This window comes from Halichoerus grypus, chromosome 3 (genome assembly GCF_964656455.1).
Source record: "Halichoerus grypus chromosome 3, mHalGry1.hap1.1, whole genome shotgun sequence".
Classification (NCBI taxonomy): Eukaryota; Metazoa; Chordata; class Mammalia; order Carnivora; family Phocidae; genus Halichoerus; species Halichoerus grypus.
The window spans coordinates 16,135,562-16,157,831 of record NC_135714.1 but is presented as its reverse complement, the minus strand read 5'-3'; the positions used below and the strand labels follow the sequence as shown (position 1 = coordinate 16,157,831).

The 22,270-nt window shown below is 38.3% G+C and overlaps 1 protein-coding gene across 3 annotated transcripts in view; it reads right to left on the bottom strand.

Annotated features, from left to right (window-relative positions):
* Positions 1-22,270, bottom strand: part of SLIT2 (slit guidance ligand 2) — a 362,288-nt gene that overhangs the window by 12,694 nt on the left and 327,324 nt on the right. For all 3 annotated transcript variants that reach the window (XM_078068441.1, XM_036120779.2, XM_036120793.2), the window contains 4 exons: positions 13,394-13,487; positions 8,152-8,289; positions 7,803-8,043; positions 6,281-6,411 (listed from right to left, as the gene is read on the bottom strand). In XM_078068441.1, the coding sequence (XP_077924567.1) occupies positions 6,281-6,411; positions 7,803-8,043; positions 8,152-8,289; positions 13,394-13,487 (604 nt within the window). The remainder of the gene's footprint in view (positions 1-6,280; positions 6,412-7,802; positions 8,044-8,151; positions 8,290-13,393; positions 13,488-22,270) is intronic.

The following is a 22,270-nucleotide window of genomic DNA, read 5'->3' as shown; positions in this document are numbered from 1 at the left end:
GTGAAGTAACTTGCTCAAAGTTCCAAAGCTGGCAAACAGTGCTGCCTTCCCATATGGCATCTCAAGAATGGCTGAGTGTGTGTCTTGGACATGAGACCAAGGGTATTCTATTGTCTGTCTCTCCAATGAGACTCAATTCTCTTCTTCTGCTTCCTCTTCCTCCTCTCCCTCCTTTTTTTTTTTTAATGTAAACCTGTAAATTGCATAACCCAGAGACTATATAGCCAACCAAACCTAACAACTGGCAGGGAAAAGTCCCCTGATGTTGTACTGTTCCCTAAATACCAAATCTGTTCAATGAATGGTACAGTCCTGCCCCTTTGTAAGATGGTTCATCTCTTTTCCACATTTAAAAACGTTAATTAATTTTTAAAAATTGAAGCCTAGTTGACACAATGTTACATTAGTGTCAGGTGTACAAAACAGTAATCCAACAACTCTAAACATTATGCTGTGCTCACAAGTGTGGCTACCATTTGTCACCACACAACGTTATTAGAGTAACACTGACTATACTCTCCATGCTGTGCCTTTTATCCCCGTGACTTATTCATTCCATAACCGGAAGCCTGATTTCCTCACTGTTAAACAGTAGTTGACCGTGTTTCCAAAGAAGCTGTCTGGTTTGGAAAATTACATTAATCTGAATCTAAAGAAAGAAGCATGCCATTTTTATTAATTTTTTTTAAAGTTTCTGCCTATTTAGATGAAAAAAAAGTCACTTTGAAAGGCAATTATTAGTCTACTTGAGAAAAAAAAATGTGTTACTCCACCCCTATCTGAGGGCTGTCATTCGTTCATGGCATTATTACCAAGTTGCTCTTTATGCTATTCGCTAAGCACTATAAAAATTCGGCAATAATTATTAAGCAATTTATGGGAATGTGTGATATTCTACTTTATTCACTTGTTAAGTAGCTTATGTCATCTCTGTTTTTGCTGATTCCTTAGACAGCAGGTGCTGGCAAATCTATAACAACCGGCTCTCTGAGATAAGGAAAAGAGCCCGGACTCGGAGCATTTGCGGACTTCTGCGGTGGACGTATTCCCAGCAGGGCTGGTTTCAAGGCCAACCTCAAGCATGAGGTCTTGGAATTTGGATATGCGAAGAGATGCACACCACGGGCTCTCAGAGCACAGCTCAAATATATTCCTTTTCTACAAGTGGTTCTCAAATTGTGCTCCCTTGACCAGAGCATCACCTGGGAACTTGTAACAATGACACTTTGGGGCTCATCCAAGATCTGAATCAGAAACGAGAGGTGGACCAGTCATCTGTTCTTTAACACACTTTTCAGGTGATTTTGATGCACGTTATTGGAAAACAACAGCTTCTCACCCCTGCCTGCAGAGCTGGCCTTGCGAGCAGCATGCAGGTCTGTAAGAAATGCTGGGCTTCTGTCAGATAGAAGAAATGAAACGAGAAAATGTGCACATGCTACTTCAGTTCTGGGAAAAAGGAATAATTACTACATCTTGGGTTCTCTTAAACACACTTAAAGCTGTGTTAAGTACTCTCTCTAGACATAATTCCATGAAATAATGGTTCTCACGTCAATTCATTTAACACACTGACATCTAAAATGAAGCCTTTTAAAAAACAAAAAGAATAAAAAATAAAAAAAACATATAGAACTAACTTAATGTAGAATTATTTTCCCCTAATTTTATCAGATTTCATTTACTAAAATAAACAAAATCCATTTCCATCCATGTTGAAGAGTAACCAGGCAACTGAAAAGACAACCTGATACACAAAATTATTCCCATATGCAATTTTCCAACAGCACATTAAATAATGCACAATTTGGAAAATGAGTTTTCACTAAAGTCAATGTTATATAACATAAAATCATGCCATTAAACTGAACAAATTCTCTGGTGTAAGAATATGTAAAAAATACTCCCTTTTAAAATATTAGTGTACTTTTAATAATGTTATGTAAAGCAGAAACACATCAAGATTCGAACATTTAGTTCAACCAAACATAATAATTATTAAGCAATTTATGGGAAGCTGATGGCAACATGTTATTGATGGGTTTCTCCATAACGATGGAGAGGTAATACCTGTCATCAGAGGTCACATTTTAGTAAGTCCTGAGCAAGGTCAGAGGCATTTGAATAAATACCAGAAAACAGTAGGAGCAGAGTTAAGACTTGGAACAAATTTCAAGTTGGAGGTAAAGGAAAGAAAAAGAGTAAGAATAACTCCATTACACTTATGTGCCCGAGAAGATGGTGCTGCCTCTCAATGAAATTAGGAATGTGACAGGGACATGGGTTTGGGTGAAGCAAAGGAAATGAGCTCCATTTTGGACATTCTTTTTTTTTTTTTTTTTTTAAAGATTTTATTTATTTATTTGAGAGAGAGAGAGAGAGAGACAGCGAGAGAGGGAACACAAGCAGGAGGGAGAGGGAGAAGCAGGCTTCCCGCAGAGCAGGGAGCCCAATGCGGGGCTCGATCCCAGGACCCTGAGATCATGACCTGAGCCGAAGGCAGACGCTTAACGACTGAGCCACCCAGGCGCCCCATTTTGGACATTCTAACTTTATGATCCTAATAGCTAGCATTGTTTAATATTTGGTATGTGTTGTTCTAAATATTTTCTCGTGTATCAAATCATAAAATTCTTACCACAATCGTACAAAGATGGAAGTATGATTTACTATACCCATTTACCAGGTGAGGCCCAGAGAGCTTATGCAATTTACTCATGGCACGCAGTGAATCGATGGCAGAGCTGAGACCTGAATCAAGGCAGGCTGTCTTTAGAGCATCTGCTCTTTTCTATTCAATTTTTGTTTTTGTTTTTTTTTTAAAGATTTTATTTATTTATTTGACAGAGAGACAGAGAGAGAGCACAAGTAGGCAGAGAGGCAGGCAGAGGGGGAGGGAGAAGCAGGCTCTCTGCCGAGCAGGGAACCCGGCACAAGGCTCGATCCCAGGACCCCGGGATCATGACCTGAGCCCAAGGCAGCCACTCAACCGACTGAGCCACCCAGGCGCCCCTATTCAATTTTCGTTTTGAGTGCTAATGACATTCAAATGGTTCAAAAATCAAAATGATGTAAAATGGTATTCATATACGAATCTTGCTTCCATCCCACTCCTTCCTCTCTATTCCTAGTTTTTCTTTATGCAAATACATAAAAATAAAAAAATATATATTTATCCACCTTTGACACTGTTTCACCTTTTTTTTTCCTTTTCAACTGAGCAATATACCTTGAAAATCTTCCAGTATCTTACATAGAGAACTTCCTCCTCCCCCTCCTTCCTCCCTCCCTCCCTCCCTCCCTTTACTTGTTAACAGTACATTCCATTGTGTGGATGTACCACAGTTTATTTAGATAGAAACTTGGGCTGTTTCCTAACTTCTGTTTTTACAAGCAATGCCACAGTGAGTACATGTGCACATATCAATTATCTTCAGGTCCATCTGTAGCATAAATTCCCAGAAGGGGGATTTCATAGGTCAGGGAGTAAATGTATTTGTAATCTGGATAGTTATTTTCAAACGGCGCTCTATAGACATTGTAAACAATCTGTACTTCTCGTGTTATGGTATAAGGCTAGAAGATACACTTTCAAGTCCTCTGCTATACTCCAGAAAGAGATACCAGAAAAATTTTCCTGCCTTGCTATAACATAGATGAGAATGAGGACAATGTGAGTGGAGAAATGAGCATGGAGCTGAGTTTGGAATTTCATCCTCAGAGGGACCTACCCAGGTATGTGCTGTATTATTATTTATAGACAGGATTTCTGAGTCACAGAAAGATTAAGTATCTGCTCCAAGTTTATCCACTAGTAATTGGCCAAGCCTAGATCTGAAAACATATCTTAGCCACTATGTTTTTTTACTTGTCAAAGGTTAAATCTCCTAGTGTGTTGAAATAATTTAATTGTTCTCTATAGCTTCTATTTCGAAGAAGCATTTTTTCTATTCCATAATGGTGTATGAATATATCTATACATATCTCTCTATATGTAATATGCACATTTTATATACATAATCCATATCAATCAATCATCTCTCTACCCGAGTCCAAGTAATTGCTACTTTTCTTTTACTTAAAAATAATGTGATGACTTTTCTTGGTTTCTGTGCCATAAACCATAAACCAAGATGTCTCCATTAGATGATCTGCAAACAGAGAAGTGGACTTCTGGTTCATAATGAAAAGTGTACCATGTGATATTATTCTTTTTTTGTAAACATCCCATGGTACGCTCTACTGTTTGTTAAGCAAAAATGGTAAGAATATAAACTCAAAACTCAAAATAAGCTCTTTATGGTAACTTCTCATTGTGATATAATCATGTGGGTTTCTACAACTTATCTAGAAACATTTTAAGTATATTTTATGTGAACACTAACTTTAATAAGCCAACCTCAAGAACCTTTACTATGGTTTCAGAGAGTTCTATGCTCTTCCGTTGCATACAATAGAACAAAAAAGTAAAAAAAAAAAAAAAAAAGGAGCACAAAATCAATATTCTGAAACTTTTTGATGGGCTGAAACAAATTGAGGCCACATAATTTAAGGCCTAGCAATATCTAAAATGTTGGCATTAATTCATCACCATTTGGAGATGAAATTCATATTCCATTTGGAAACCAGTAATTATGTGTTTGTTTCCATGCTCTATATATTCCCAAGTGGGTTAGCTCACCACCAAAAGGACTCACCAATTGGCATCTACTTTCCTGGAACTGTTATAAAGGCTCAAATAGGATGAGAAGGCTTTTGAAGCACATCAATATATACGTCAATAATGTAGAGGCCAGTTTCTCCAACTTTATGTCCTAGTCAATGCCCCGAAATTTGTTGCCGATCATGTTTGGCTTACAGATGCATTTTGTTCACCACATATGGTACTTAACAAAAATGTCAATCAATACTTAAAGGACGGAATACTTTATATTATGAGACTGATGCGCTGCCTACTGCGCTAAGGAGGCACCTCGGAATACTTTATATTAAAAAAAATCCAGATTTATGCCTTTCCTTCAAAAATAAGAGTTCTGGTAAAACTGGGGCCCACATTTTCCCGTGGCAGCATTCAGGGAAAACTGGGTGGATGCAGTCTGGCCCTGTTTTGACAAAAGTTTGCTTTTAGTTCACTCCAGACACAAAGGCTCCTATTATGTTACCAACCTCAATGTAACTTAAAAAGTTAGATCTTCTCAAGAGTCAAATGATGAGAACATATTCTTCTCTAGCAACTGGCCTGATTAGTTTATTTAAGCTACCTGCCTGAAAAGAAATTGACCGTATATGACTTGGTGACCTTGCTCTAACTGGTGTCAGTTACTTCTACAGGTGGATACGTAAACTAGGTAACTTGGTGTAAGATGATGGTGAATTGGTGTTGAGATCCAACAGAGGGCTCTGAAGGTTAATCTTATGCCAAAAGCACATTTCCAGCAAAATTTATGTCCCATGGATACCACTCCTTTCATAACTTCAAAATATCATCAATCTTATTACATTATTAGAAAACTTACAAATTAAATAACATTACCAATCACATACTGTATGTGTCCATTGGCTTCTTCTGTGTAATCTCCCTAAGAGCAAGGTCTTTGTTCCTTAAAGCCTGGATCCGTGCCTGGCACATAGTAGGTGCTCAGTAAATATGCGGTGCACGAAAGGTAATGTTAAATGACTCACTGTGCTGGGTATCTTGCAGGTTCTTCTCTAGAGCTACTCTCCACCTGTCTTCACCCTGCTTTGGGCCCTGGGAGGCTCATGAGCAAATTATATTATTGCAATTAGCAGATTCCTTTTTTTCTGGAATCTGATTTGGTCAAAGGGGAGCCCGGGCAGGGCCTTGTCGGGCAGAAGAAGAGTGAGGTTGGATATTTAAAACCCCGGTGCCTTCTCTGAGGACTGACTTCATCCCTTCATTGAAGGTCACAGCGGCTGCCAGGCAGTCGGAGACACAAGTCCTATTCTGAGCATGGATTTCCATAACTGCTGCCCCCACTCACCCCTTCAAGCATGGGGAGGGGAGTAGCTGTATCCCTCATTACTGGCCCCCCGGTTACTGTACGCTAATAATCTTTATAAGAATTTCCCTTGAGACTCTCTCCTCCATTATCCAACTTGAGCATGACATCTGTTCCTGCCAGGCCCGTAAGTAATACACTTATCATAACGGCTGCTATGGCCCAATTATTCCCTCCGCTCGCCATTACAGAATAACAGAGGAGCCACGGCTTCTCACTGAACCGCTTTTCGCCTCTACCAGTAACTGAGAGACCTTCACCTGTAAATGGCAGAAGCCGGGTGTGAACCGGTGTCGTAGCTCGCGCGGACCCGTCCCCGGTACAGTTCGACGGCAATATGGTCCTTGTCGCCCTTATACAGGAGGATTCCGCTGTCTTCATCTGTGGCAATCTGGTAGGAAGTAACCCTGACATTAGCAGGATGCACAGTCACCAAAAAGCAGCCAGACTGCTCAGTGCAGGGTTTTTACTCTTAGCTGATTTTTCCCTTATGCTGTGAGAAAGTAATAATGCAAGGCAGACGGAAATGAGGACTTGAAAGGTGACCTGTTCCTAAATTATTTTGATGCAGATAAGTTCATAAAGAATTAAAAAACAAAACCAGTAACAGATACTTAAGGAAACACCTTGGGACGTACCTAAAACTTTCTCTGCTGGAGGTTTTCATTTACCCGGTTTTTTTGCTCCTATTCGTCACTGTGAGGGCATGAACAGGGGAAAATCTCTGTTTTTCTCCTGCTTTTTGGCCTTTTTGGGCTTTTAAAGGACCAATTTGTTAAAAATTGAGACTTACACCTGAACCCCGCTAGGTACTTCTTGTAACAATCTGGTGAGGCAAATGTTGGAAGAGAGAGAGACAGGCTTTTTAAAGAAAGCCTGCCTGTCTTCCTGAGTCCCATTCCTCATGACACTGGGGTGTCAGGGTAAACCAAATAAGGGGTGGCATCTATAGGAAATCTGCTAAAGTCATTTGAATTCAAAATACATTAAAATATTTTTCTTACCAGATTAAAAAAAAAAAAAAAACATGCAGCCCCAATATGCCCCATGTGTCCTGAATTCATAACTCCTCATCTAGTCTCACCTCCTCGGCACGGGTCTGACTAACTTGCTCAAAGGGACAGGTGACTTGGTGAAAAGTCTTACAATAACATTTGAGTTTGTTCAATTCATGTCACTTTTTTTTTTTTTAAGATTTTTTATTTGAGAGAGAAAGAGAGTGAGCGAGAGAACCAAAGCCGGGGGGAGGAACAGAGAAACAGAGGGAGAAGCAGACTCCTGGCTGAGCAGGCTCAATCCCAGGACCCTGGGATCATGACTTGAGCTGAAGGCAGACGCTTAACAGACTGAGCCACCTAGGTGCCCTCATGTCACTTCTTAAAGGTTCTGCATAAAGAGTTCAAAGGCGCTGGCTGAATATTTTGTCAAGGTGTGGTCTCACCTGTGCTCTCCTCACCTGCAGGTCTCCTAAGAAAAGCCCCCACCCCTTGCAGAGCCCCTGCCCCATTCACCAGAGCACAAAACATGTTTTATTGTTCTCTCTGTGTTTCACAATCAAGTAGTGAATAAAAATACCTGGTTCCCCTGTAGTTTTGAAAAACACAAATGTTGGAGAGAAGAATAACTAAAGCTTTTCACACAGAGAGCATTTTCTTTGTGTTATGAGGATGGTAACTGTCTCTTTAAGAAAGAATCACTCATGAACTACCACTGATGTTGATGATTTGAAGTTGAAGGTGGTTTAGGATGAAATCAGCTCTTGCTCCCAGGGGCACAGCTTACCTGTAGGGTGATGTTCGTTTGAGGCCGGACCTTGGCTGAAGGAATTTGAAGATAAGACTCTTTGTTGACAAAATTCACGCTGACCAACTTTTCACACTTCTCTCCCTGGTAGCCCGGCAAACACTGGCAGATGGGCTCATTTATCCTGATGATGCACTGGGCTCCATTCTGACAATCAAAATTATCACAGGGGCTGGTTCGAGGGAGGACCATGGGTGGAGAAAATTCACAGAACAGGCCACTAAAGAAAACAGAGCAATAGCACATTGTTTTTACTTAATTGCCGAGATGAGTTGAAGCCTTTCTGTGAGACCGAACTCTAAATACAAACCTCTGTTTCTACTTTTACCTGTAACCTTCGGGGCAGATGCACGTATAGCCATTCACTGCATCCGTGCAGTGGGCTCCGTTTCTGCACTTGTGATCTTGGCAGTCATCAAAGTCAATGTCGCAGTGCTCACCCACATATCCTGGTGTGCAGTCGCACCTGTTTGAGCAAGCACGTAAAGAGTTTCACACCCAACTGAGCCAAAGTAAGTAAAAGGGTTGCATTTCATCTAGAAAAATAGGCACTGTCTTTACAAACCTTTGAGCACCTAAAACCACTGTAGCATTGTGTGTCAACTATACTTCAATAAAAATAAGTGAAAATGAAAGCAAAAAATGCAAAACTCATGTGAACAGACTGATAGAGCCCTGAAATTAATGGATGCCTAGAAAAGTTATTCCATGATTTCTCACTGTGATCTGTCGGAGGGATGGTTAGGACTCTGATGATAGTGAGCATCCACAATCCCAATGAGCACAGAATTGCATTGCACCTGTATTCCTCCTTCCCACCCATCCTTCCTTCTTTCCTTCTCCCTATCATGTTTGCTTTTCTGCTTCCCTCCTCCCTCCCTCTTCCTTCCCCCCTCCTCCACCTTCCTTCCCTTCCTCTCCCTCCCTCCCTCCTCTATCCTCTCTCCCCTCCCTCCCTCTGTCCCCACTATTTTTGCCTATAGTGTCCTCTGTTTTCATTTGCTCTGATTCCTTTGAACAGTGGAAACCAAAAAAAAAATGCTATGTTGTAAAATTTACTAAGAATATTAAACATATTTTAAAAATAATTAATGTTTTTGTTTTCTCATAGAGAAGGGATTTATTGGAATAAAATAGAATTTTATGAAAAAAAAATTTATGTCAACATTGGACACCCTAATTCATAATGAATCCAGATAATCATTATGTCAGAGCTGGGCTGACCTAATGGAGTAGGACAGGGAAAAAAATTAAAAAATTCCTGGGGTCAATTCCACTGACAGCTCTGAGCTTGTTTGTTTACTCTAGGGGCAGAAGGGAAGAAGGAGTCCCAGCCTCATTGATGGTGAAGAACCAGAGATAATATACACCTGGCGTTCTTGGAGCGCGTCCTCTGTGCCATGCCCTGTTCTAACCACTTGGCATACATGGATTCACTGAATCCTTCTCCAGGGCATGGATTCATTGAATCCTTCTTCAGGGTCTACTATTTCACTTGACATATGAGGGAACTGAAGGACAAACTGGTTAAGGACCTTACCCAAGGGCATTCAACTTGTAAGTGCCACAGCCAGGTAGGAAACCCAAGCAATCTGGCAAGAGAGCCTGGATTTCTAACCACTGAAGGATGAAGCACTCTATAGTTGCTGGAGGAAAAAGCAGTGTGTCAGGTGCAGTGGTTTTCAAAGGATGCTCTGAGGAGTGATAAGGGACCAGATAAGGGAAGGAGGCTTTTGGCAGCTTCCCGCTTCCCTCCTTTCTCCTGCAACACTCTCCTGTTGGATTTATTAGTTTTACATGTTGGGCTTCCATGAGCATTTCTGTTTGGGGTTTAAGAGAGGGCTCATTGACTCTAGAAAAACAAACAAACCAGGAACCTACAGTTTATTTAAAGCTTTATAGAATTTGGACTTCGCAGTTACACAGAACTGGGTTTGTATCCTGGCTTCATCTCTACATTTATGCAATCCTGACTAACTTTACTTAAACCTAGGTGTTCATATCTTCCTCACGGTACAAAATAATTTTCATCTCATGGGTTTGTTAAAAGATTAAATAAAACACTATCTGTAAAAGACTCAGTATAGTGGTTTGATATATAATGCATGATCAATAAATGGTAAGGATTTAAACAATAATTCTATTAAGTCTTCATAATTCTATAAAAGTCTTTGTGGTTTAGTCTTGACTAATTTTCCAGTTTTCTATTTCAAAGCCATTAGGATTTAAATGAACGAGGATAATTAAAAATGCCGAAGTGAATGTGGACATTACTGAACACCAAGGGTTTTCTCTGAAAAATGCAAAATCAGGATTTAAGAGTTACCAGAGGGCTGATGAATTAAAATAAATGGGGGTATATAGCCTCTAAGGAGAATAGACTTTCAGCTCTGCATGTATGAATTAGGAAATAAAATGAGCTCACTGCAGAAGCATGCTTGCTCGAGAGCCAGTGGTTTTAATACTAAATCATAACACAGCAAAGTAAACAACACATCTGAAGTTAAATGGATCTTAAGTGGCCATATACGTCCTCAAATAGATGGACAAAGTCTGGGGAGAGAGCTTCCATCAATGTTAATGTGAGCAGAACCACTGAAATGCCAGGCATTAAAAGAAAGAAGAAATGCTTTGAAACACTCTGAATTATTTATCTGAGAAAAGAAATCAAAGTAAAAGATAAGAGAACCACACACTCACCACCAGTGGCTAAGAGCTATTTTATATTCTCTTCTCAACAAATACTATTTTTCAAGCCCATTAGAACTTGGAGTCACGTTATGACCACCATTTTTTTTGTCTTTCTCTTGCTCCTCAGATCAAATTTCAAAACAGAAGAAAATATTTAATTAAGAATTCCTTAAGGTTTGTATTATCAATAAAACCTCTCCCACTCCCTCAACTCTATTATCTGCCAAGGAGTGAGGAAGAAAGCAAAAAGTATGTTATTCGGTGGAAAAGCCCAACAGCTGACTAAGAAAGATGCATGCTTGAAAATACTGCTTATGGTAAATCACGGTCTAAAAATATCTCAAAGTAATTTAGGAGATTTATGAGGTATATAATAAAGCAAGAAAAGTAAAACCAGCTCTGTTAGCTTAGTAATAAGAAAATGAATTTGAAGAAACAGTACAGTTTGTCCAAACAACATTTGTCAGTAGAGGTTTCTTTAGCAGCTTCATATAGTTTTGGGTTTTAAGCCCATTTTCTTTTTTGCAACTCCCTCTCTCAAAATGTGCAGTTGCTTATAATATGAGAGTAACAGCATACACCGTGACTTTACCTGCGTTCTGTTAAACTAATACAGCTATAAAACAAGCTCACAAGTTATTGCTGAAAATAATGGGTGTCCAAATCAGCTTGCACATAAGCCAGTAAGATGCACTTCTGCGTGTGTAATTTAATCGATGGTAAAGAGAAGATAATGAATTAAGGAGTAGTCTTTTAGAAGACAAACTCCCTTATTTTTTAATAGTTTCCTTTAAGTCCTACGGATTCTTTATCTTATAATTATGATGCACAAAGCCCTGTGACATGTGCATGGCAGATAAGCAGTTCTGGAAAACCACTTGCTTTCCTGACGAATTTCTCTGAGAAATGATAATATTTGTTATATATGTAAGTGGTGGCTTTTCCTTTTTTTTCTTTTTCCTTCTTTCTTTTTTTTTTTTTTTTTTGGTAAGTGGTGGATTTTCATATTGCTAAATTCAATTGTGGGCAGATCAAAGACATTAGGAGTTAAAATAATTTACGTACAGTACTTGGATGAACAAAATGCAATGCAGAATCTTGTATAGATAAATATTTCAATAAGACCTCAGGTTTTTGCATAGGGTTGTAAACTAAAATATAATGGAAAGTGGAATCAAAGATATTCTTTCTTTTTCAATAAGGTATCAAATGGAATCAATGGGTACTGAACTATATTTGTTTTTTTTTTTTTTTTTAAGATTTTATTTATTTGAGAGAGAGGGAAAGAGGGAGGGAGGGAGGGAGAGGGAGAGAGAATCAGAAGCAGACTCCATGCTGAGTGCAGAGCCTGACGCCAGGCTCCATCCCACCACTATGAGATCATGACCTGAGCTGAAACCAAGAGTTGGAGCTTAACCGACTGAGCCACCCAGGCACCCCTGTATTTGTATATTCTAGAACTGTGTTTGCATATTCTAAAACCATATTTTAAACCAAAGTGAATAAAAAATATTCTGTAAATAAAATGAGAATAAGCATTTTATTCAGATTGATCTCTGAAAAGCAGGTCTGGAGATACTGACCCTACCTCCCATTCAACTTAGAGTATCTGATAATCTGTGGACAACTATCAAAATATTAGAGTTCCAGCTCAATTCCCATCTTATAAAACTGTTCCCCACCCAAGCAATCTTTAATTCTTTGAATCCTATGGCAATTATGCCTGGGTCATTTCACTGAGAAGATAAAGTACGTGAATGTGAGTAGCTATAAAACACTACATAAGATGGTGGTATTACCACGTACCCTGACCCATGGTAGGTGCTCAATCAATACTGGGTAAAAGAAAAAATCATTCTATTTGCTAGTTGTCTGATATAAGCACAGCTCCACTCTTGAACCCAATTGTGTCATTCCTGAGAATCCAACTTACCTTCTATAACAAACCAACAGTAATGTTAATAAACTACAAAATGTCTTAGAGGTAACCTGTATTTGAAAAATCACCCAACTGGGAAATAGAAAACCCAGCTCCCACGTCTGCCAATGAATAACCTTGAGATCTTTGGACAGCCACCGACCTGTCTGGGTCCTGTTTTCCTCATGTTTAAAATGAAGATTTTGGACCAGATGATCTCTAAACTACTGTCCACTCTAAGAAGAGAAGTTGCTGTTGATAGACCCTTAAACTATTTCAGGATTGTGGCAAAGGAATAATTTAATTTGATACCAAACATATTTCAGGAAGATTACTGAGGAGGAAAAAGAAGTAATTTTAAAGTTCTGGGTTTACTTGAGGGAGCCCTCTATCTAGAATGACTGTCTGCTCTATCATCCCACACAAGACAAATGTAAGGTGAAAGGGGTACTATTAATAACAATGCTGAGACAATAAGCATAAACTGGGACTGTCCCCGGGCATCCTTGGACATACGGTCGGTCCCTCCACCTTCCTCACCTTGGATAGTTAAGAATTGGTGCTGGCCAAAAAAATCTCAGTTTCTTTCAATTAAACTTCCTACTTACCACAAACTCACATTCAGATAATTAAGCACCTAGTATATATTACAAATTTATTTGGCTTTCAAATACATTTAAGTAAACACAGTCAAAGGCTACTTTATTTCATGTATGACTTCCCAGGAAGAGCCAGGAAACAAATGGAAATGCTGTCTTTTATTTTCTTTCCTGTACTAAAAAAAAGGAAAAAAAAGTCCATGCTGTATAGGAACGTTTATAAAAATGCCACTGACACTGGAGGATGTTCCTTTCATCCTGAGCAAAGGTGTGAAGTGAGGTCCTAAAAGGAAGGTGAGGAAGACAGTTCCCTGAAGAAAAACAGTGTCCCGCATTGTGAGCCCCAGACAGCTCTGACTTACTTAAATCCCTTTGGCATCAGGATGCACTTGGAGTCGTGTTGGCAGGGGTTCAGGTCCTGGGCACAGAAGTCCAGCTTCTCCTCACACAACTCGCCTGTTAACATGGCAAACAGTGTTAGTTCACAGGGAAAGGCTAACAGGCTTCCTGCCAGCAGACTGTCATGGGCCTCAGAAGTTAGCACAGCTTGTGACTGGGGAAAAAATAAATCACAAGATAGGGAAGCAGAAGACCCAAAATGCTGGTTATGCTGCTAACCAGGCTTATGATTTGGGACAACACAACTATTGTGGTTTGTAACTAATATGAGCCCCTTTAGAATATACTATTGGAATGAGGAAAAGGAAATCTGAATGCTTTTCATTTCTGTTGTTTTATTTATGGTGATTTGGGCTTTTTATTGAGGTATATAGCATATACCCCAAGGATAAATGAATAGCTAGTGAATACTTACAAACTCACCCCACTCATGTAACCAGCATCCACATCCAGACACACACCATTCACCAGCATCCCAGAAGTCTGACCCCAAGGGTAAGTAACTATCTTAACTGGACCAAATATTAATTGTGTCTGTTTCTGAATGTGACATAAATAAAATCATTTGGTAGGTACCAATTTATGTCTTGCCTATCCTGTTGTTTTACATTTGGAAAAACAATCCTCATATCTTCATAGTCTCCAAGGTCTTATAAGGTCTGGAAGAAAAAGGCTTTGTTTCCCCCTTATGACTTAATTGCAACAATTCAACAGAATACTCCTTAGTTATATCCACTAAGATGGAAAACAGCAAAAGGAGAATCAATGGGAATAAAGGACATATACTTTTTTCCCCCCGAGTATCAGCTAGCTCATAAAGAATAAATTTTATCAATACATGAGAGCTGAAAGCATAACCATGCAGATTCTAGACACTTTATGTTGAATTACATATCTGAAAACCTCTTAAATGTCTTCAGTTACAAATAATATGGTCTATTTTGTGTTAGGCCAAATATGATTTTCAGTGAGACTTTCCCAATCATTGTGTGAGATAATAACTAGAAAGATATAAAATTTAAAAGTTCCCCCTTTGCTACCTTAGCTCTAAATCACTTTTTAATTGTGTTATATATAGTAAATGAATGAATAAAGTGACAGAGCTACACCGAGCTGTTCATTTACAAGGAACTATTAGAATTTTCATTCATTCAAAGTGTGTGGATTTAAACAGTATTGGTTAAAAATCAGGAGTTTGCAGCTCATTCCTTTGTTGTAAGACTGTCCTTTTACGGAAAAACTTTGCTACCTGGTAGAAAGAGTTGCTTAGCAACTCAATGTGGCATATTATTTATACTTCAAGATCTGTATCCATGATGCAAATATGTAAATGTACTCAGTTATTCTATCAGTTTGGTGTATGGTAAGTTAGGTTTTTTTCTGTCTCTTAAAGTGAACTAATTACACCAAAAGTCTCATATATTTCTTCAAGAAGGCTATCTGCATCTCTAGATTTGTGATACAACAAGGTTTTAACAACATCTACATGATAAGCTATTTTTAAACAGCATTTATTTAAAGCTTTTCACTTCCAATTAGTTTTACTTTAAGTAATACCCCTTGATGGAATTCATTCATTGTAATTTATCAGCCTACCATGATGAATTCATATTTAGTTTTCTAATCAAATCTAATCGGTTGGATACAGGCTTTTTACAGTAGTCTATAGACAAAGGAGCTCGTAATAACTGATGATAGAGAGGGACCATTTAAGATATATAATAGATAAAAATACTCTATGTATTTTTCACTCTATACCCAAATAAGAAATTGTTTTAAAAATTATAAGAACAAGGGAAATGTTTGACATCTTATTCACTTGGATCCAATCCAATCCAACCCAACTCAATCCAATCCAATCAAGCCGACCTAAGCCACAGTTTGTTAAGGATTTACTATATGATGCTGGGCTAGATTCTGAGGCTACAGGGACAGATGTAATGGACTCTGCCCTCAATCAGCTCCCAGTCAACCAGTAGAGAGTCTGAGCTGGAGATAGAACATGGAAAGAGAAATTAATCTCTAAGAGAAGAAATTAGAGTTGACCCTTTATTTTCCATTAGGTGTTTCTCCATAAACTTGATGTGGAAAGGAGTGAGAAAGGAGATGGTTCTATGAAACTGTTGGCTAAACAGATTGGCCGTTCTTTAGTCAACAGCTTTAAGACTAAACATGCTAATTTGTATATGTGCTGCCGAAGCGAGCACTAAACATGCTAATTTGAATGCAAAAAACAAAAAAAAAACACAAAAAAAACTATTGATAGCTTTTCCTTATAAAATAAGTATATAATATTTCTTATAAAATAGGTATTCCTTATTTTATAAGGAATTTATCTTATAAGAATAGCAAAGCAGCAATATTAACCATTGCTGAAGTCATGTATGATAGTTCTTTGTTACCAATACATAGTTACACATTTGACTCTGGTTAAGATTGGTTGATTACTTCAAAAAGGATTTGTCTCCCGTTAAGTGTCACCAAATATTACAATACTAACAAATATTACAAAAGCATCCTCTACATCCCACTACTGCCTAATTCACTTCTAAAGCCAAATCTTGCAAGCTATACTCATCTCCTATGTCTATTTATGATTTTACGAATTTATCTCAAGTTCATGTCTGGACTAATGATGTTTCCTTTTGTTTTAGTAACTTTAATAAGTTCTGTTGTCAGTTTTTCCACCCATTATATATCCCTTCTTTATGAAATCTTCCTGGATCTTTTCAACCATTTGTTATCAATCTACAATTTTTATATCAATCTATAATTTTCATGTTTGCCTGTGCCTATCTTACGGCACACATATTGTATGTATGTATTTATTGACTTAATAAATATTTGTATAGTGTTTACTACTATATATCAGATAGTTTTAAACATTATACAAATATAGAGTCACTTAATGTTCATGAGAACCATTTAATAAGGAAAGGTAATAAGGCTGCATTTTTTTGGATGTCATGGATATTATGGCGTTTACCTCATTCCCTTTCTTTGACTGGAAGATCACTGAGAGCAATATTCTAGGGCATATTTGTCTTCATAACTCTATAAAGTATGATCTTATGACATACTAAAATAATAGTTATTGAAAAAAGATACTAGAGCTCTATCCTATTGACCTATATTCAACTTGGATCTCATTTTAGCATTTAGATATTTTTGTTTAATTTTTGCCTAATAATTAATCACCCATCTTAATAATAAATAGCTTATAACTTTCCTTTAAATATTACTTTAAATTTTCTCTGGCCAATTATTAAAACAAATGTTTTCACTGGACTATTTCTTTAATGTTTTTGAATTATTTTGGATTCTGCTGTATTTGGGGGAAGGCAGATTTTAAAGTTCAAATACTGTCCCACAGTGGTGAAACTCAAGAGCTCAATATAAGATGGGAATTGTAGAAAGCTCCACAGATGAATGGAGAACTTTATTTATATCTACTTCTCAACCAGTCAAGAAAGTTTGGATATTTGAAAGCTGCATTGGTTTTCCATGAAGAATAGAAATAAAATTCACCAACAGTCATTCACTCATACGCTTTTAGTTACTATTGAAAAATTTCTCCTAAAACTCACAATATTGAGTGAACATTATGCAATCTTTCTTCCTTCTTTTCTTTCTCCCTCCCTCCCCTCCTTCCCCCTCCCTCCTTCCTTCCTTTTCTTTTTCTTTCTTTCTTTTTCTTTCTTTTCTTTCTTTTCTCTTTCTTTCTTCCTTTCTTTCTTTTCTTCCTTTCTTTTCTATTTTTTTCTTTCTTTCTCTTTCTCTCTTTCTTTCTTTCTTCCTTTCTTCTTCCTTTCTTTTCTATTTTTTTCTTTCTTTCTCTCTCTTTCTTTCTTCCTTCCTTCCTTTCTTTTCTTTTCTATTTTTTCTTTCTTTCTCTCTCTTTCTCTCTTTCCTTCTCTCTTTCCCTCTTTTTTTCTTTCTTTCTTTCTTTCTTTCTTTCTTTCTTTCTTTCTTTCTTTCTTTCTTTCTTTCTTTCTTTCTTTCTTTCTTTCTTTCTTTCTTTCTTTCTTTCTTTCTTTCGTATATATGTAGTTACAGCTAGTACCAAATTAGTGAAAAAAAAAATCAGGGGAGAATAATAGGAAATAAGGCAACTGTATTTGAGCTTTTGATGGTCCAAGGCCTGCCTGAGACAGTATCATCTGTGTCTAGCTTCCTTCCTGAGATAATAAAGCATGAACTGATAGAAAGGAAAGGTGGAAATGTTCTTTATTCTACTATACATGGTTAATGTTATAATCGATTATCCTGTAAGCAGGTCTTTATATTTTTAACATGGCAGCAGGAAAGATAAGTCAGCTCACTGGAGTGGTTAAGGGCAATGTAGTTGAATACTGGTTAAATTTCAGTGCCCATGAACCCCTCAAGAGACAGGGGTCTAGACAAACATTGATTCCATAATTTAGCTCCAACCCACTCTGCTAAATCCCAGGAAATCCTATTTTTTATTTGCTTTCAGCTCTATACCCTTAGAAGTTCCCAGTGTGATTTCGCCTTATGCTTGGAGTTTTAAGCTTTTTTCTTTTCCTTTTTTTTTTTTTTTGCGAGAATTAAAAAAAAGATGTGTGTGTGTGTGTGCTTGCGTGAGAGAGAGAGGGGGAGAGAAAGATCTATGTTTTGGAGAAGAAATGGAAAATGGTCCAACAGGAAGCCTACGATTATTTCTTCAGAGTAACAAAGGCTAGTGAATGATCTGCTATAACTTGTGAAGAAAAGGTATCACATCTTCTAAACAGGTGTCTTTTTTGTAAGAAAGTGACATCTAGTTCTTGGATCACTTCCTCCTGATTGTATCTATCAGGTAAGTATAGCAGAGGGTGGGCTTGGAAATAGACAAGTTCCACAGTGATACTAGTATGAGCTGTGAGGGAGCAAGGCAAGAGTGATGCCTTCTTCTCTAAAAGGGAATGGCTCCTCAAAGCCCACTCTTGAGGAGGAAATATGATCGCTACTTACTGAACACCTGTAAATGTGATTTTTCTGAAGAATTTTATATAATGGTCATGTGCCCACATATCCTGGCTTGCTCAGGACTGTCCTGGTTTTTATCTGTTGTCTCAAGGTAATTATCAGTAGTGTCCCATGCACTCACACAGATGCCCTGACTTGAATGATAAATGTTACGGTCACCTTGTAGGTGGAACAGTAGAAGGAAGATCATCAGAATTAATGCTCTGTTGGAGTGAGGAGTGAGCCAGCATAGAGATCCTGGGGAGTAAGTATTCTTAATGGGTGAAATGATATTTGGGTTGCTGAGTTATTGTTTAAAATGGCCTTCTGTGACTTATTCTGTATAAAACAGTGGCTTGGTTGCAGGAAAGTGAACTATTTTTTTGTTGTTGTTGTTGTGGGCCCCAATTCTTCATTGGTAAAATTATCTTCAGGAATGGAAGTTGTGCAAGGTCAACTGTGGCTCTAAAAAATATTTAAAAAAAAAAAGGGGGAAGAAGCTTCTACAAAGATGGATAATGTAGACAGGAAGTTAGCAGAGGGAGCATCACCCTGAGCTGCACAAAACATTATTGCATTCAGTGGTAAGAACAAAGTGTCAGCATATGCCCAGAACCCTCTGAAGTTGTGATACTGTGATATTATTAAAATGAGGCAGAAATCCCAATGCATTTCAGTGGTTGTTATGGTAAAGGGTACCTGCAGTTGGCATTGGCCTTGCCTCCTGCTTCATCTCAGATCTATGAACCTAGCTGATCTTAATGTTCCTTCCTTCTTGGGGGGGCCCTTCCTTTTATCTGCATTTATACTTCTGGCATCTTAACTTATCCTTTTGTTTACATTTCTTATTTACCAAACTTACTGAAGTAGTTTCAGAACTATTCCACAAACTTCTTCCATGATACCATATGGAGTGATCTCCCTATAGCTTTTTTTTTTTTTTTTTAAGATTTTATTTATTTATTTGAGAGAGAGAGAGAGTGAGAAACATCATGAGAGGGGAGAGGGTCAGAGGGAGAAACAGGTTCCCCGCTGAACTGGGAGCCTGATGTGGGACTCGATCCCAGGACTCCGGGATCATGACCTGGCCTGAAGGCAGACGCTTAACGACTGAGCCACCCAGGCACACCTATAGCTTTTTCTAATGATGATGGTAACAAATCAGATTTTTAACATCACCATACACTGTGAGTGTCAACTCTGTACGAGGACTTGTGTTAATTCTAGGAGTAAAATGGTGAACTGTGACTACAACGACAAAATGATATTTGTATTCTCATGGAGCTCATACATGAAAGGGAGAGGGGAGAGATATTAGTCAATAATTTCTAAAGTAACCATAAAATTGCTTGTGTGATAGAGGCTAAGCAGAAGATGTCCTGGTGCTCTAGGAGGGGGACAGACCCTGCTGGAAGTGTTTCAGAAGAAGTGAGACTGGGAGGTGAAGGTGAAGGGGGAGTGCAGAGCAGTGGCAGAGTCTCTGTGCAGGAGGCTGTATGCACAGAAAATCTTAGCTCTGACAGACTGGCAGTGAGCCTGGGGAAGCAAGGTAGCAGAGAAGGCCACAGAGTTGGCAGGGGCCATGTGGTAGAAGGTCTTTACTCTATAGGCAATGGGTACCATGGAAGGGTTTTTAAGTTGGGGGATGATCAGATGATATCTGCACTTTGAAAAGATAATGGTATAATCTCATTTGAAAAGAACATTCTGGCTCCATTGAAGGATGGACTACAGAAGGGCAGATAAAAATGGACATGACAGATGACTCAGCTTGCACTCGGGCGATGGTAGATGAGATGAATGGCCTGGGGAGATGTTTAGGAAACAAAATTTGTGGGAATTTGTGATGGGTTGGATGAGAGCAGGGGAGAGAGAAGGAGCGGTCTCAGACTTCTAGGTTTCTGGTATGTATAGTAGGAAGTACCTTTCAGTGACATAGAAAATACTGAAATGACCAGGTTTTCTGGGGCAAAATCAAAAGTTTAAAATATAGTGATGTGGTATTATGGGTTGACTTGTGTTCCTTCTCTCTGTCCCCTAAAAAAAGATATGTTGGAGTCTTCCAGCAGCTCAGAATGTGACCTTATTTGGAGATGGCGTCTTTGTAGGGGTAATCAAATTAAAATGAAGTCACAGGGTGGGCCCTTATCCATTATGGCTGATGTTCTTATAAGAAGGGGAAATATGGCAGAGAGAAAAGACTGAAGAGACACAGGGAGAAGATGGCTATCCACAGGCCAAGGAGAGAAGTCCACAAGGGATCCTTCCCTCAGGACCCTCAAAAGGAACAAATCTTGCTGACACCTTGATTTCAGACTTCTTACCTCCCTAAATTACTGTTGTTTTAGCCACCCATTTGTGGTACTTTGTTATAGTAGCACTAGAAAACAAACACAGGTGGTAAATGCTAAATTATTAGAGGATTATAGTGGGGAACAAAACTTTCAATCTATGCCATTGTTTCTTTTCTTTCTTTTTGGCTCTTATGTCTCATTTCTTATTTCATTTCATGTGGCTGTCCTCTCCTTGGCTTAAAATTTTCTTTTAGGTCTCTGAGATTCTCTAATAGAGTTTAGAATAAGTGGTGCACAAGGATAGGAAGCAACCCATGACCATGACCTCTGCACTGCAAGAGTCAAGGTCCAGCAGAGCACAGCTGAATAGGTGGGCTCTACATTTGCTGTGGGGGCTGGAAGTCTATCTGCAAAGCACTGAGTCTGGGTGGACCTGGACCAAACCTTTCGTCTCTCTACAAGGGGAACTGGTGTTAACAGTTAGGGTTTGCAGGACAGATGGACCCGGACTGTAATGAAGATTCTCCTCCCCTTAGGGTATTAAAAGTGACAAAGGTCAAGAGAATCACAAGCAACTGTGTCTTGTAGAGAGGGAGAAAAGTGAGTCCAATGTCTTGTTTCACCAACTTTACAATGAATACAGAGATTGCCTTGAACTTGCAGAGAGCTACAGTTAATAACTACCAACTATCTACATTATTATTAATTTAAAAATAATAATATGTTTTATTAAGGAAATCAACCACTAATAACGGGAGTAATTCACATGTACTCTGGAGTGAGAATTTCTTATTTGATCAAAATACAAAGCTGTTTTAGTTTAATAATTTTCATAATAAAATGTTGGGGAGAAATATTTTGAGATAGTCCCAGCCAATGATTAAAGGACATGAATGATGATGCATGATGAAGTCCTTACTCTGGAGAAGTTACAATCTGGATAAATGAGAAGAAAAAAAGATGCTTAATTTTCCAGTATTCCTTGTGTTTCATTTAGTGACTAAATTATGGACAGCATCCTGGCTTAGAAACTGGCTGAATGACTTATTATTTTAATTTGTTATTAAAAACTCTACAACACAGTCTCCAAATCCATTATTACCCCTAAAGGGATTCAAGGTAAACTATGCTTTCAGGAAGAAGATATTTATGAAGAGTTAGCAGATGGACAATTAGTTGATTTCTATCTGCCAAGAAATTTGAGCAACAGCATGTCTCACCTGGGCTTATTCAGTCCTCAAAGCCTGCTGAGCAGAAAAGAGGTTGGTTATTTGGTCCCTGGATTAGGATTTCTGAAATTTTTCAACTTCAAATCACTCTGTTTAAAATATTCATTTGTTTTATACTGATAAAGCAATAGGAAAAAGTACACTTGATTTAATAAGTATCATATTTTAATTTTTCCAAAAGTTAAGAGTTATAAATTCAGGTTGAGGATTTCTACAACAAATGCAATGTTAGATATGGGTACACAGCATTGCTGGAACACTTAGACATTGTTAGTTCTTGCTAACGTAACCAGATTTCCTTTTTCTGTGAATGCCCCCCCCCCAAAAAAGGCTCAGAGTCCATTCTGTG